Source organism: Lithobates pipiens, unplaced genomic scaffold (genome assembly GCF_037356315.1).
Source record: "Lithobates pipiens isolate NorthernLeopardFrog02 unplaced genomic scaffold, aLitPip1_a1.2 Scaffold_22, whole genome shotgun sequence".
NCBI classification, from domain to species: domain Eukaryota; kingdom Metazoa; phylum Chordata; class Amphibia; order Anura; family Ranidae; genus Lithobates; species Lithobates pipiens.
The window spans coordinates 115,884,527-115,898,620 of record NW_027507784.1 but is presented as its reverse complement, the minus strand read 5'-3'; the positions used below and the strand labels follow the sequence as shown (position 1 = coordinate 115,898,620).

At 38.7% G+C, this 14,094-nt stretch overlaps 1 protein-coding gene across 1 annotated transcript in view; it reads right to left on the bottom strand.

The window, feature by feature from the left end:
• The window catches only part of ITGA4 (integrin subunit alpha 4), a 222,425-nt gene that overhangs the window by 54,590 nt on the left and 153,741 nt on the right, over window positions 1-14,094 (bottom strand). Inside the window, exons 11-16 of the mRNA XM_077448120.1 lie at window positions 13,593-13,687; window positions 10,208-10,298; window positions 7,732-7,777; window positions 5,429-5,583; window positions 4,077-4,231; window positions 430-582 (exon numbers count right to left, since the gene is read on the bottom strand). Of these exons, the coding sequence (XP_077304246.1) occupies window positions 430-582; window positions 4,077-4,231; window positions 5,429-5,583; window positions 7,732-7,777; window positions 10,208-10,298; window positions 13,593-13,687 (695 nt within the window). The remainder of the gene's footprint in view (window positions 1-429; window positions 583-4,076; window positions 4,232-5,428; window positions 5,584-7,731; window positions 7,778-10,207; window positions 10,299-13,592; window positions 13,688-14,094) is intronic.

Below are 14,094 nucleotides of genomic sequence, written 5' to 3'. Positions count from 1 at the left end.
AGCATTTTCATCGGACCAAGTGCCACGCATGCTCAGATCAAATTCCTACATCAAAGCTATTGGCTACTAGCCTGAATGTAGTCCCATCGTAACGAAATTATGTCATCACGTTCTGAAAGATCGGATTTTTCGCCAACTTGGCCCGACCGTGTGTATGCAACAGTTTCGGACACAATCCGTCGGACTAAATCCGACGGGCAAAATCCGACGGATTTGGTTGGCAAAATCTCCGACCGTGTGTATGTGGGCTTAAGCAGTGCTTTACTTGTTATTCCAAAGCTCAGGCGCACAATATCAGCCAAAAGTTCAAGATTTGCCCTGAATGAGAATCCTAGAGATCCACCACAAACAAAAGGTTGAAAGAACCTGAATCTCTCCTCTATGCACAAGATATGCACAATGTTACACAATCTATGGTTTGATTCTTACCATATCTCGTAACACATTTTCTTCCCCGTCTTTCCTCTGCAAAATTGGCAGAAGTGGTTTAAACGCATCTGTATTCCTTTTATTAACAATGTGTCTTCCAAGATAGTATCGGGATTCCATATGTATTGGAGTCAGGATGTCTCTTATATCTCTCTACAAAAAAAAAAAAAAAATAATAAAAAAAGATATCACATCAATTTTAATAAACAATGCAGAGAAAGAAAACAAAGGTACTACAAAGGTCAAATTCTTAGAAATAATATAATGAAATGGGACATTCTTTACTATAACAAGCACAGAAATACCAAGAATGAGAATTTTTTAAAGTAGGAGTCTCATAGTTTACACGGTCTATCCCAATAAAAATGAAGGACTGCCATGTTTTGCTTTTGTCCTTTTGAAATTGCTAGTTGCCAGGCTGGTATAACTCACTGGTTTCAATAATCTAAATAATAGAGAAGTATTTTAATCAGAAAAGTCAAAACTAGAAGTTCTTATTAGCATTGTTTGATCCAGGTGAGTTAAAGCGGGAGTCCGCCGTTTTTTTTTTTTTTTTTAAAAGCCAGCAGCTACAAATACTGCAGCTGCTGACTTTTAAAATAAGGACACTTGCCCGCCCAGCGCGCCCGCGATGTCGGCACCCGAAGCCGATCTCTCGATCGTCTCTCGGGTCCTGCCGCCGCCATCTTGGGTATGGGAATCAGGAAGTGGAGCCTTTCGGCTTAATTTCCCGGTTCCCTACTGCGCATGCGCGAGACGCACTGCGCAATAAGGATGGTCCCCGCTGTCTCTGGGATCCGTGTGTTTCCCAGCAGGCAGCGGGGGACCTTTGGAAAGGGGCGTAGATTCCGCGGAAAGGGGCGTACCTTCTGCAGAATCTACGCTGGAAGTGGGTGCAGATACCTGTACTCCCCTCCCCCTGAAAGGTGCCAATTGTGGCGCCGGAGGGGGGGAGGGTTCCAATGAGCGGAAGGCCCACTTTAAGCATGAAAGCCAGCATTAAATCCAAATGAACATTTTTTCTTTAAAGCTATCTGCCATTTTTGTTTTGTTGCTGAGCAGATGTTTTAAGCCTACATTCCATGGGTGTAAAAATTTTACTAGTCTTATTATGCATGTTTTTGTTGTTTTTTCTAACACAAAAGTTCCTACGTAATGATTATTATTATCATTTTAATTATAATGATCAATAAATACTTAAATACTTGTATAAAATTGTTGTTTTTTATTTTCCTCAATACGCTTGTAATTAACAATTTACTTACTCAAACCAGCCATCTAATGTACAGTCAAGCATAAATAACTGTGCTATGTGGCCCCTTTTAGCACGGTCATAAGATTTTTCTTACTGAAGGAACAATCAAGTTTGGTATCTGGGAAAGCCATATTTTACTCTCAAAGGTACCATACTCTTCACCTATGGCACCAGTTCCACACACTCCACCTAATAATATGCCACAGGGATGACAGTTTATTTAGACCCACCCTACTTGGGTCACTATCCTTTTTAGAACCACAATAATTCTGTAATGTCTAGTATATTTTAACTCTCCTGTGGAGTAAGTAAAAAATTCATATATCCCATGTCATGCAGGTCTATAAATAGAAGCACTTAAAACAAAACTGTTTATCCAAAGATTTTGCTTCCACCATAGCCATTCATTCGCGCAAAGTGTGTGTTTGACCACATGTTCAGGTAATTTAATTTTAAGTGCCTAGCTGTGATTGTGTGAGCATTATTCCATAAAATTAATTTTCTATTAATTATTCTGTTTTTCAATTTAATGAAAAGTGACTACATTCCAGAAAATAAAAGGAAACGTGCAAAAGTCATACACAGTGCATTTAAAACATATGATTTTCAGCCGTAAATTCATTGATGTGAAAACAATATGTACCATATGAATATTTACTGTTTAAAAAAAAACAGAATATGTTGTAATTCATTTTGTAATTAAAGACCCTTCAGCCTTATTTAATAAAACTAGGAGAAACATTAAAATTGATTTAACAGTTTGATAACTCTTTGTATGCCAGTGTAGTCCAGCGTCTCAGCACAAGGTCATGTTATGTGTAGTTTGTATTCACTGAGATTGGCGTTTAATCATAGCTTCCAACTGTCCCTAATTTGAAGGACATTGCCCCTTTGAAATCAAATCCCTTTGTCTCTTACTCTTCCCTTGTTATGTCCCTGTTTTAATATGATTTATAAACCTCTATAAAAAAAATAAAAAAAACATACCATTTAATTACCAAAAGTGTAATTCTGCATTACTTATTTAATCTAACCTTTTATCTAATGTCAATCCCGATGAATGCCGCCACCATTTGTCTTCCAACACCTGACATCTCCAGTTCCCAATGACATCAAATAAACAATGGGGTCGCCAATGACAGGTGACACCCACCCTTTGTTTATTTACTGTCGGCACTGGGAACTGGACATGTCAGACATCAGGAGGCAAGCAATGGGTGCAGAGCTATTTTTTTCTGGGTTGGTGGCAGTGCCGTTCATTGTGATTGGCACTGGATTTACTTCAGGGGATATTGTTTTTTTTTTAATGAAGAACTTGTCAAAAACTGTGTGTTTTTATTTATTTTTTACACTTTTTTTGGTTAATTTGTAGGGGTATGTACAATGTACCCCATACTCATGCACATGGGGGGGCAGAATCTGGGGGATCAGATTTCAACAAGCCACTGGCTCGCAGAACCTCGCAAACCACCACCATCAACATGGGGACAAGATGCTTTAGGGGGAGCCCCCTGCCTCAAAGCACCCCTATGTTGAGGGCATGTGGCCTGGCATAGTTCAGGAGTGGGGGGCGCTCGCTGCCCACTCCCCTCCTTTCCTGACCTGCTGGGCTGCATGCTCGGATAAGGATCTGGTACAGATTTTGGGGAGGACCCCTTGCGTTTCCTTTAATCTTGGCGTGGGGTTCCCCTTAAAATTATAGTAGACCCGAAGGGCCTGGCTAGATTGGGGGGGGGGGGGTCCCCACACTGTTTAAAAAAAAATGAATGCTTATATTCTGCTGTAAGCAGGGGAATCCCAGGAAGCCACCCCACTCCTTAAAAACGAGTTATTATCGAATTAATTAGAATCATTCATTTAATTTGGATGCCTCAAATATCCAAATAAAACAAATGATTATTAATTTATTATGTTTATGTGTATTTTGGATCTGTTGAGTTTTGTTACTGTCGTATTCTGAAATTCGGATACATCCGAATTTGCCAAATAACGAAAATTTTGGCAGAATTTCAATTCGGAAAGGAAATTAACTGCACATTTCTACTCATTGCACTTGTGTTAAAACCATACATTTGTTAGCCCGGAGTTCAGCTTTAATTGCTACACTAGCCAACTTTTCACCAAAACTTCTCACTTTGCCAACCTGAAGCTACAAACAATGCTTCCATCATTTCACTTACCCTTTGCCTGTTCAGAGTGGTCCCAAAACATTGATGATTTTCTGTGTGCAAACTCTGTATGTTATATTTCCAATTTAGAACTAGATATGATGTGAAACTTCAACAACATAACCCTTGCCAATATCAGGATTTGTTTCTTGTCTTGTCTTCTTGACTTGTTTAGCTCACACTGCCTAGTACTATGTCGTTACCGGGGTTATTTGTAAACTCACCCTCATAAATGCTTGATGTATTTTACAATTTGCAAACTTTTGGTACAATTCAATTTTCCCTGAATAAACATCACTGGTTCCATTGGAAGAGAAGTAGAATCTGGCTGGAGTGCCGATCTTTCTCTTAACATCTGAACTGATGTTATAGTGCAAAACTGGAAAGGAAGGAAACAGATCATTATTCATACATTCAATTGCCTCAGGATGTTTGCTTTCATTAAAATAATACATATGAATAAATATTTGGGTATTTTGTCTAAGTGAGCAGAGAATGCTGCAAAAATAAAGAATTTGGTGTGGTTAACATGACTTATGAAAAATCGGAATAAATCATAGGAGAATCACTGATCCAAGCTCCTGTTGCAGTAAGCTCATGCTCATTGGTAGTGGTTTTATTGTTTGTCCATGTTTTTTTAATGAAAATGCACTGCCAAAGAGAAAAGACCACACACCGATGAAGTCACTGGGCTCAAAAAAACTTTATTCAGCCATACAAGCTTGTTACAGCCTGGAGAAGTCCTCAGTGCATTCTCAAAAATCTTGCTGATAAATCATGCATTAGTTCAGCTAATAGAAAAAATATATAGTTGCCCTATGTATTCAAAAATCTTTAATCCACCAATAAACTTTTAATACAAGGTGCACCCATGACACTATATTCATAGAATACTAAGAGTTGTACAAAAAGAGCACAGGAGTAGCTGCAGATAGAGGAAGTGAGATGAGTCACTCTATGCACTGGAGCTTGAGCTACTGAGCTCTGTAAACAATTAAATTAAAGGGTCAGATAATGCCCAACAATTTCAAGACAAATCTGCTTGCTTTAAGAATTTAATTGAAAACTCTCTAGTACACTTTTCATAGCCGCATGCCTAGTCCTTTAGTCCTGGCAACCAATGGCCACATCTTTGCCATTTCCTCATGAGCTTGTAAATACCTAATTGATGAACCATGGGGCTAGTCTGTGGGTAATGCCACCTTTGTTCTTTGGGCATTGTAATGAATTAATTTAATGATATAATTACAAAATGACCAAATTTGTTTTCTACAATAAGCCAGGAAATCCATAGCAAAAGGCAAGCCCGTTAGTGATCCTGGATCATTTGTCGGACATGGTGATGTGTGTTATATTGTGTCCTATTAAGACTGTACATTGCACATTTTTACTTCTGTAGAAGAAAAAAATGTTGGAGTACATGTAGGCAAATGTACATTAGAATAGAATGTGAGATCTTCAACTTTGGCTGGCTATCATAAGTACAGGTATTGCTATGGGTCCAGAAGCTCCACCCCTCATGCACTAAGCTAAACCAATCATAGGATCATATACCCATGCAAGCAGAACATCTTACCGATGTGACCAGGTACGCTACGTCCTCGATATTTAAAGCAAATTGTGACATTCATGCACACCGCAGGATGTCCATTCTCAACACATTCAAATTTTGTGCGATTCACTGAATTTGGCAGTTTTAAAGATGCATCAATGGTTACAACCGGTCTTGTTCTAAGGACAGCACACAAGCAGAAGCAAATAAGAATTAGATGTTATTATTGGCATTTGTGTCACCTGCACACATATAGTACACATGCACATACATACACATACAATCATATTTTACAATTAAAGCTTTGACATTGAATACATGCCAAAAGATTCCCAAAGTCCTTTGAGTTACTTAAAGAGAGCACAGCACAAGTATTTCCCTCACTAAGATCTCAGGTGATGTCATCCAATAATGGATTAGCCACTGCTTGTGTTTGCAAATTTCACCTTGAGCTATTGAGCACTATAAAAATTTGAAGAAACTGGAAATGGGTATATATATATATATATATATATATATATATATATATATATATATACACACATACACACACACACACTATCTGACAAAAGTGAGTACACCCCTCACATGTTTGTAAATATTTTATTATATGCTTTCATGTGACAACACTGAAGAAATTAAACTTTGCTACAATGTAATGTAGTGAGTGTACAGATTGCATTGTATAACAGTGTACATTTGCTGTCCCCTCAAAATAACTCAATACACAGCCAATAATGTCTAAACTGCTGGCAACAAAAGTGAGTACACCCCTAAGTGAAAATGTCCACATTGAGCCCCATTAGCCATTTTCCCTCCCTGGTGTCATGTGACATTGTCGCTCTTACTCTCTCATACTGGTCACTGCAAGTTCAACATGGTACCTCATGGCAAAGAACTCTCTGAGGATCTGAAAAAAAAGAATTGTTGCTCTACATAAAGATGGCCTAGGCTATAAGAAGATTGCCAAGACCCTGAAATTGAGCTGCAGTATGATGGCCAAGAGCATACAGCAGTTTAACAGGATAGGTTCCACTCAGAACAGGCCTCACCATGGTCAACCAAAGAAGTTGAGTGCACATGCTCAGCGTCATATCCAGAGGTTATCTTTGGGAAATAGACGTATGAGTGCTGCCAGAAATGCTTCAGAGGTTTAAGGGGTGGGGGCTCAGCCTCTCAGTGCTCAGACCATATGCCGCACATTGCATCAAATTGATCTGCATGGCTGTCATCCCAGAAGGAAGCCTCTTCTAAAGATGATGCACAAGAAAGCCTGCAGTTTGCTAAAGACAAGCAGACTAAGGACATGGATTATTGGAACCATGTCCTGTGGTCTGATGAGACCATGATGAACTTATTTGGTTCAGATGTAGTCAAGCGTGTGTGGCGGAAACCAGGTGAGGAGTACAAAGACAAGTGTGTCTTGCCTACAGTCAAGCATGGTGGTGGGAGTGTCATGGTCTGCGGCAGAATGAGGGCAAACAAATTTGTAATCATTGTGGCTCACTACTATATTTTAAAGCTGACTCATGATCTTGGGGGCTCATGAGCTGAAATAGAAAATCCATCAAACAGAATAACCTGTTAGGAAACAGGAAGAATGGTCCAATTTAAACGTAAATCCTGGAAATTCCTTTAACTTTTTTTTTTTTACCAACAATGCACGTGGTCAGGTGTTCTAATCTATAACTTTTTAAAATAATACATGGTTACCTGAATAATGGAATTGCCTTCTTACCAAATTATAGCTCATATCACTCATCTGCCTCCAAGGACTGCAATGCAGCCATGGGTCTTTTTAGACAAACAAATACATGGTTATTTAAAGATGGGAGGCAAAAGGCTCATCCTGTGCTGGTTACATGAGCAAAAGCTTAGGCATTTGGGCATGTGATCTTTTCTGATGGGTCCGTATTGCTTGGCCCTCTCATTAAAGATCATGTGACCAAATACCTAGGTATTTGGTCAAATGAAAGGATGCCTACAGCAGCATTTTCTTCATAAAAAGGTAGTATTTTTTAGTTATGTTGCTTATGTATTCATGATGTATTCATCCAATAGTTTATAAAAAAAAAAGAAAATCGTGTGTTTCGGTCTACTTTAAACAGTATGCAGTAAGAGCTGTGTTCCGATAGCCTGAAGCTATGCTCAATATGGCATGGGTAATGAAAAAAGGTAGGAATGCTATTGCACCTTCCCTAAAGCAGTGTTTTCAAATCTAGTCAAGCTGTGCATTATTAATAAAACCCTAAAAACATGACCTGTAAGGCATACTCAAGGACCGAAGTGGACAAACACTGCCTTAGAATAAAGTAAAGTAGTCTTACCTTAGCAACACTGCAGAGTCGGAAAGGAATGCCCCAACTGCAACATCTATGGGGACATGAAACAAATATGAAGTACCATTCATTAGCTGACCTTGTCCTTAATTGTTAAGAATTAATAGTACCGACTAACACAATTACAAGCCGCCACTGACATATCTGCCCATGTAATAGGAAAAAAACTAATAATAAATCCAAATAATGCAACGCTATATCAGAGTTATGTATTCTACTTATTCTACTCCATAGTACCAATGCCAGATGTTAATGTCCCCATCATTGACTCTTCTGCTCTCTTTCTGCAGGCAGAAAATTAAGAGATGTACACAAAACCAATAATTGGGATTCAGAAGAGTGTATATCCTATTTCTGAACCATGACTATTCAGACTCCATCTACCTGACACACTACCTTTGCTTTAGATTCCTCCACTTATTTTGATGGATTCCCACATATCAAGGATTAAATACTTGTTTAAATTTGTAAACATTGCAATTATAAAGTAACTTGGGGAATACTTCAAGCATGAGCAGGGGTATATGCTAAGTGTGGCCAAAATATTTTTTCCTCAAATTCTAGAAGATTTTCCTACTGCAGGAAAACTTGCCTTGTGCCAAAACACCAGCAGTAATCTATTGCTGGCATGATAATGGTGATGGTTTGCATTTTTCTGTTTTATTACATTTTTACTGAGCATATTAAGTATTACGCTTAAGCAAGGATTAAACAGCATTTTGTTTTACAGCAGTACATAGTTTCATTTACAATATGTATGCAACTGTTTACTAATGGTGAACAGTAGACTGACATAACCCTACAACTATTTGTAGACTACACACAAACATAGAAAGGCAACCCCCCCCCCCCCCCCCCCCCAAGATGAGTAGTAGAAGTGTGGGCCACACACAAAGATTATTATAAGTAAATGGACAGGACCAATTAGAAAGCATAAGTAACATGGGTGGGTTGCATATGGTTTCAGGGGAGGCATCTCCCCATGTGAAAAGGTCAGAAGAACCCCATACTATTTAAATAGCAACTGTGACATCATAGCATTAATGTAAAAATGGTACAAAAAAAAAGTAGAAGCAAGACAATAGGGAATAGAGAGGAGTGGGGTGAAGTAATGGGTTGGAGCAGGGCAAGGACCAATCCCCTCCCACGGGATGAACCCCCAGATGCTAATTTAGAGTGGTTTAAAGTGACCACAATGGGTCATTGTGATTTCCCTATAAGTTGTTGGAAATCCAAGGAATCCTTATTTTATTATGTAAAATAGTGGCCAATTTGTTGTTGACTAGATACCACTACATCTTTACAAAAAACACAGTCACTTCCAACTCTAATAGGTCTTCCAAAGTGTGGAGTAACAGATGTCAGATAAAATGGTGGTGTGAAAGATATATGTGGTATCCACAACTGGGTGGATGCTCCCTTTCCTCAGATGGGGCTATCCGAAAGGAACTACAAGAAAAACAGAAATGGAAGGCATGCACACCTAGTGCATTACCAAAGATAATTTAATAAGACATTTTTATATAAACGTGGGTACTCACAAAATGCAAAAAGGCCATAAAAACAGTGCACGAACATGCACAGAACACGGGCAACAGCTAGGCCTAGCTCTGAGGAAGGGGGTGCGCCCCCGAAACACATTAGCTGTACACCGTGTTCTGTGCATGTCCATGCACTGTTTTTATGGTCTTTTTTCAGTTACATTTTGTGAGTACCTAATTGTATATAAAAATGTTATTATTATTAAATTATCTTTTCTGTTTTTCTTGTACAGCTTTTATTTAACCTATGCTATAGTTGGGATGATGCTTTGCCTTTTTAAAAGAAATATGCTCTTTGGTTCATAGAGGAAGCCTAGAACAAATGGAAATGCCAAGCCTCAGATGATGACCGGGTACACTGGAAGAAAACAGGTAAGGCCCTTCATGAAACAAAATTTACTGGAATTACCATCTTATATCATTCGGGGTTAAAATGCATTTCTGTTCTCTAAGGCCGCGTACACAAGGGCGGACTGTATGGCCTACTTAGTCGGTCATACAATCCGACGGACAGTCCGTCATACTTTCGAATGAACGGACTTGACCACACACGGATGCACAAACAGTCTGTCGAAAGCTTGCGCGATGACGTGTACAGCACGTACGACGGGACTAGAAATAGGAAGTCCAATACACAGCAATGCAACCTTCCGCCGTGTAAATCCTTTCTGAGCATGCGCCATTCTTAGTCAGTCGAACTAGCCTACTGACGAGCGGATTGTCCGCTGAAACCAAAGTATGACGGACAGAATTTCGAAAAATCCGAAATACTTAGTACGCCAGACTGCACGCTGAAAAAGTCAGCTGAAGCCCACACACGAGCGGACTGTCCGCTGAAATGTGTTTCGACGGACTAAGTAGGCCATACAGTCCGCCCGTGTGTACGCGGCCTAAGACTGTATTAGATGTTTTTAATAACCTACCTTGATAACCATTCCCATCAGCATCCAGTCCTTGAGATATCGACTGGCCAAACATGTTCAAGGAATAGCCAAGTGTCTTCCCTTGTATTCTCTATAAAAGGAAATAATTACATTGGTCAGGCATATGAATAAACACACAGACTGATAAATGTGATTCTTAGCTTTGCTGCAGCTTACAGTAAGTATGAAGGAAGACATAGTCAAAGGTTAGTTACTTCAAGGAATCTTACAGGAAAGAAAGTTTGGGAAGTTCATATCTAGCCATTCATATTATTATTCAATTATCTGCAAAATCTTGACATAACACACAAGCCATAACAAGGTATTTATATCTATGTGTTATATAACATTTTGATAAGTAGGAGGTGTAATATGAACATGTAATGACTGTCGCAAATAGAACACAGCTAGCTCAGCTTACATTGTCATTGCAGAAGTGGTCATTAAGCTGTCTTTTTTTTGTTTGCAGATTATTATTTTAATAATCGTGAATAATGCATCAAATTATACAACAGAATAATTTAACTGTTACTTCGTTAGCTTATGCTGAGGGTGGTAAAGCTGCTGCTGTAAACACTACTACAGATTATTTAGCCTATTTAAAGCAAACCTTTCATGAAAAAAAAAAACATGGGCTGTTGCTGCTACCTTCCAACAAAAAAAAAACTAGATGCCTGGCTTTTATTCTGTCTAAAAATAACTAACTGTAAATCTACTGGCTGCCACATTCTAAAACAAATCTATCTAACCCTGTAAAGCAAGAACCGCTATACATACCTTTTCTGCAGTCGACCTGGTCCGATCCCAAGCTGAGTTGACAGCAGTGGGTTGACAGCGGTGGGTTCTTTGCATAGGTGTGTGCAGAAGAGGCAGCCGACAACGTAAGCCCCATAGTACATTTTTTAGTAAGTCTATGGGCGACGTCACTTTCCAGGCATTTCCCAGTCGTTTTTGTCTGTCTCTTCCATACAGCATTCGCCACTGGAGACCAGACCGGATTGGCTACAGAAAAGGTATGTACAGCAATTTTTTCTTTATAGGGTTAGATAGATTAGTCTTAGAATGTGGTTGCCAGTAGATTTAGAGTTAGTTTTTGGCTGAACTTCTAGTATAACCACTTGCCAACCACGCTATAGCTGAATGAAGGGGGTGTGTCATATGACGTTCACCCGTGATAGCGCCTGCAATCGGAAGATGCGCTCTGTGATCAGCTGTGTACTCTAGACACAACTGATCACTGATTGGGGTAAAGAGCCAATCGGTGCTTCTTTACCATGTGTTCAGTTAGTGTCCAATCACAGCTGATCACAATGTAAACACAAGCCAGTTATCAGTATTCCTTTACTCATGTTGCCAGTGTGAAGAGAGGAGAGTCGATAACTAGCTTGTGTGAAAGGGACATCTACACTGAGAATTAGGACACTGATTATCAGTGTCCTGATTATTAGTGCAGTCCCAACAGTGGCCACCAGTGCTGCCAATCAGTGCCCATTGGTAATAAATAAATGGTACCGGCGCCAATAATAAAAGAAAAAAAGGGTTGTTGCACCTGAAATTAGTGAGGACTAATGAAGAATGAATGCTGTGGTAAGGGGCGCTCCCAATGCAATATAATATATAATAGATATAAATCACTTTTTGCATTCTAATGATTGCATTGGGAGCGCCCTTTACCATAGCATTCAGTGCCCATTGGTGCTGTTAATCAGTGCCCATAATTGCCTCCACATCAGTGTCACCTATCAGTGCTGCCTATCAGTGCCCATCAGTGTTGCCTATCAGTCCCCTTAAGTGCCACCTATCAGTGCTCATCAGTGCCACCTATCAGTGTCCATCAGTACTACCTATCAGTGTTCATCAGTGCTGCCTATTATTGCCTATCAGTACCATCTTTCAGTGCCCGTCACTGCAGCCTCATCAGCGCACATTAATGAAGGAGAAAAATTACCAAGTTTTGCAAAACTTTGTAACAAACTATGAAAAACTATTTTTTTCTTTCTTTTTTTATTTATTTAGCAAAAAAATAAAAATAAACAGAGTTGTTAAATACCACCATAAGAAAGCTCTATTTGTGTGAAAAAAAGATAAATAATTCATATGGTTACAGTGTTGCGTGACCTCGCAATTGTCATTCAAAGTGTGACAGTGCTGAAAGCTGAAAATTGGCCTGGGCAGGAAGGGGGTAAAAGTGCCCAGTAGGCAAGTGGTTAAGTCACTGATCCAGACATATTAGGAGTTGTGCCTGGATTTTCCTGATCTGCATATTTGTTCTGGGCCAGTGCCTCAAAAAGTACTAAAGCCAGAGGGTCAACATAACAGCCAGGGAAATAGCAATACCATTGGTCAGTAATAGCACCCCCTATTTCTCACCAGACATTTACTCAAGTCAGTGCATGATAATGTGCAGAGTTATATAACAAATTTTAAATACATACTGCATCACCTTTCATCTGTTAATGGAGAAAAAAAAACAATAAAATATGGTTGCTGATTATTTGTATCATAAACTAAACATTTGTATGAGGATATTTTAAATTTCTTTAAAGCAAAATTCCCGCTGGAAAAAAATGAATAGCTTGTTAAAAGATAACATTTTTAAAAATTGTGTTTTTTCTGCAATATCATCTTTAAATCACAGCTGTCCCTGCAGTACTTTTCAGACACTAGTCTCACTTTCCGGGCTTAATGACAGTCAGCATCATACAACCCTCTTCTTCTATACCCAGGCTGTCATGTGTCCATCCCCAGGCTGCCCATGGACAGTGACTGAGAAGCAGCACAATGATGAGCTTATTTCTCCGTTGCTCTGCTTTTTCCATCTATCAGTATGCTTTTTGTCAGCAGAAAAATTGGTTGGTGCATTGTGCTGTTTCTTCTACTTCTACTCTGAGCTCTGTTGTACAGGGATTACACAAATCGGATGCCAGACCCAATCATATACACCTACACTATTTGCTTTAAAAAAATATTAGTCAGTCTCCTCTACAAATATGAGCATCTTTATTTTGTGTTTTTGTACAAGCTTGTATGTTTTAAAATGTGTTGAAAAGCATTCAATGAAAATGATCTGATTAAAAAAAACTATGTATTATTTATTACAAATCTGCAATAATTTGTATCTTTTATATCTGCTTGGAGTTCAGTTTTAAGGAAAATGATCAGACATATTAGATTAATATAATCCTGCAATGTATAGGACATAAGCAAGCTCAGATTGAAGTCTGCTGGGTACCTAAAGCCTGCAGAGGAGTGAAATTTTAATTTTCAATTGCTAAGGCAAATTCAGGCTGCTACTTAGATTACATAGATACAGGAGCTTCCCTTTTCACAATAGGCACAAACCTTCTATGAAATCAACACAAAATGTATATCTTAAAAAATATACCTGTGTGAATGAACGTGTGATTCCTTTTTCTCTTCCATTGTAAATATATATTGCTCCTAGCAAATTTTCCTCTTGGGGAGCTCCGATAGCCACATCTATTAAATAAAAGCATATTGTTGTATTGTAAATAGAGACATCAATCGCGAACAGAATATGAAAAAATGTAGGACAGAACAAATGCTTGAAGCCTAGTAGCCAATGATTCTAAAATAAACATTCTAAATTTAAAAGATTCTAAAAATGACAGCTGCAGTCTAAAAGCTTAGGACACTTAAATTCCAGAAACACGTGTACACAGATCGTTATACATTGTCTATTGGATCCCACATTGGGTTAACTGATATCTGTAGTACAAATCAATTTGTCCCTTCCTGATAACATTATGTTAATCAGAGAAAAACAGTTTGAACCATTTTTACCTTCAGTTTTATCATGTTGTTGTGAATTCAGGCTGCAGCCTATTAATGGTGTACTATAGCAGCTATTGGGTTTTAACTGCTTA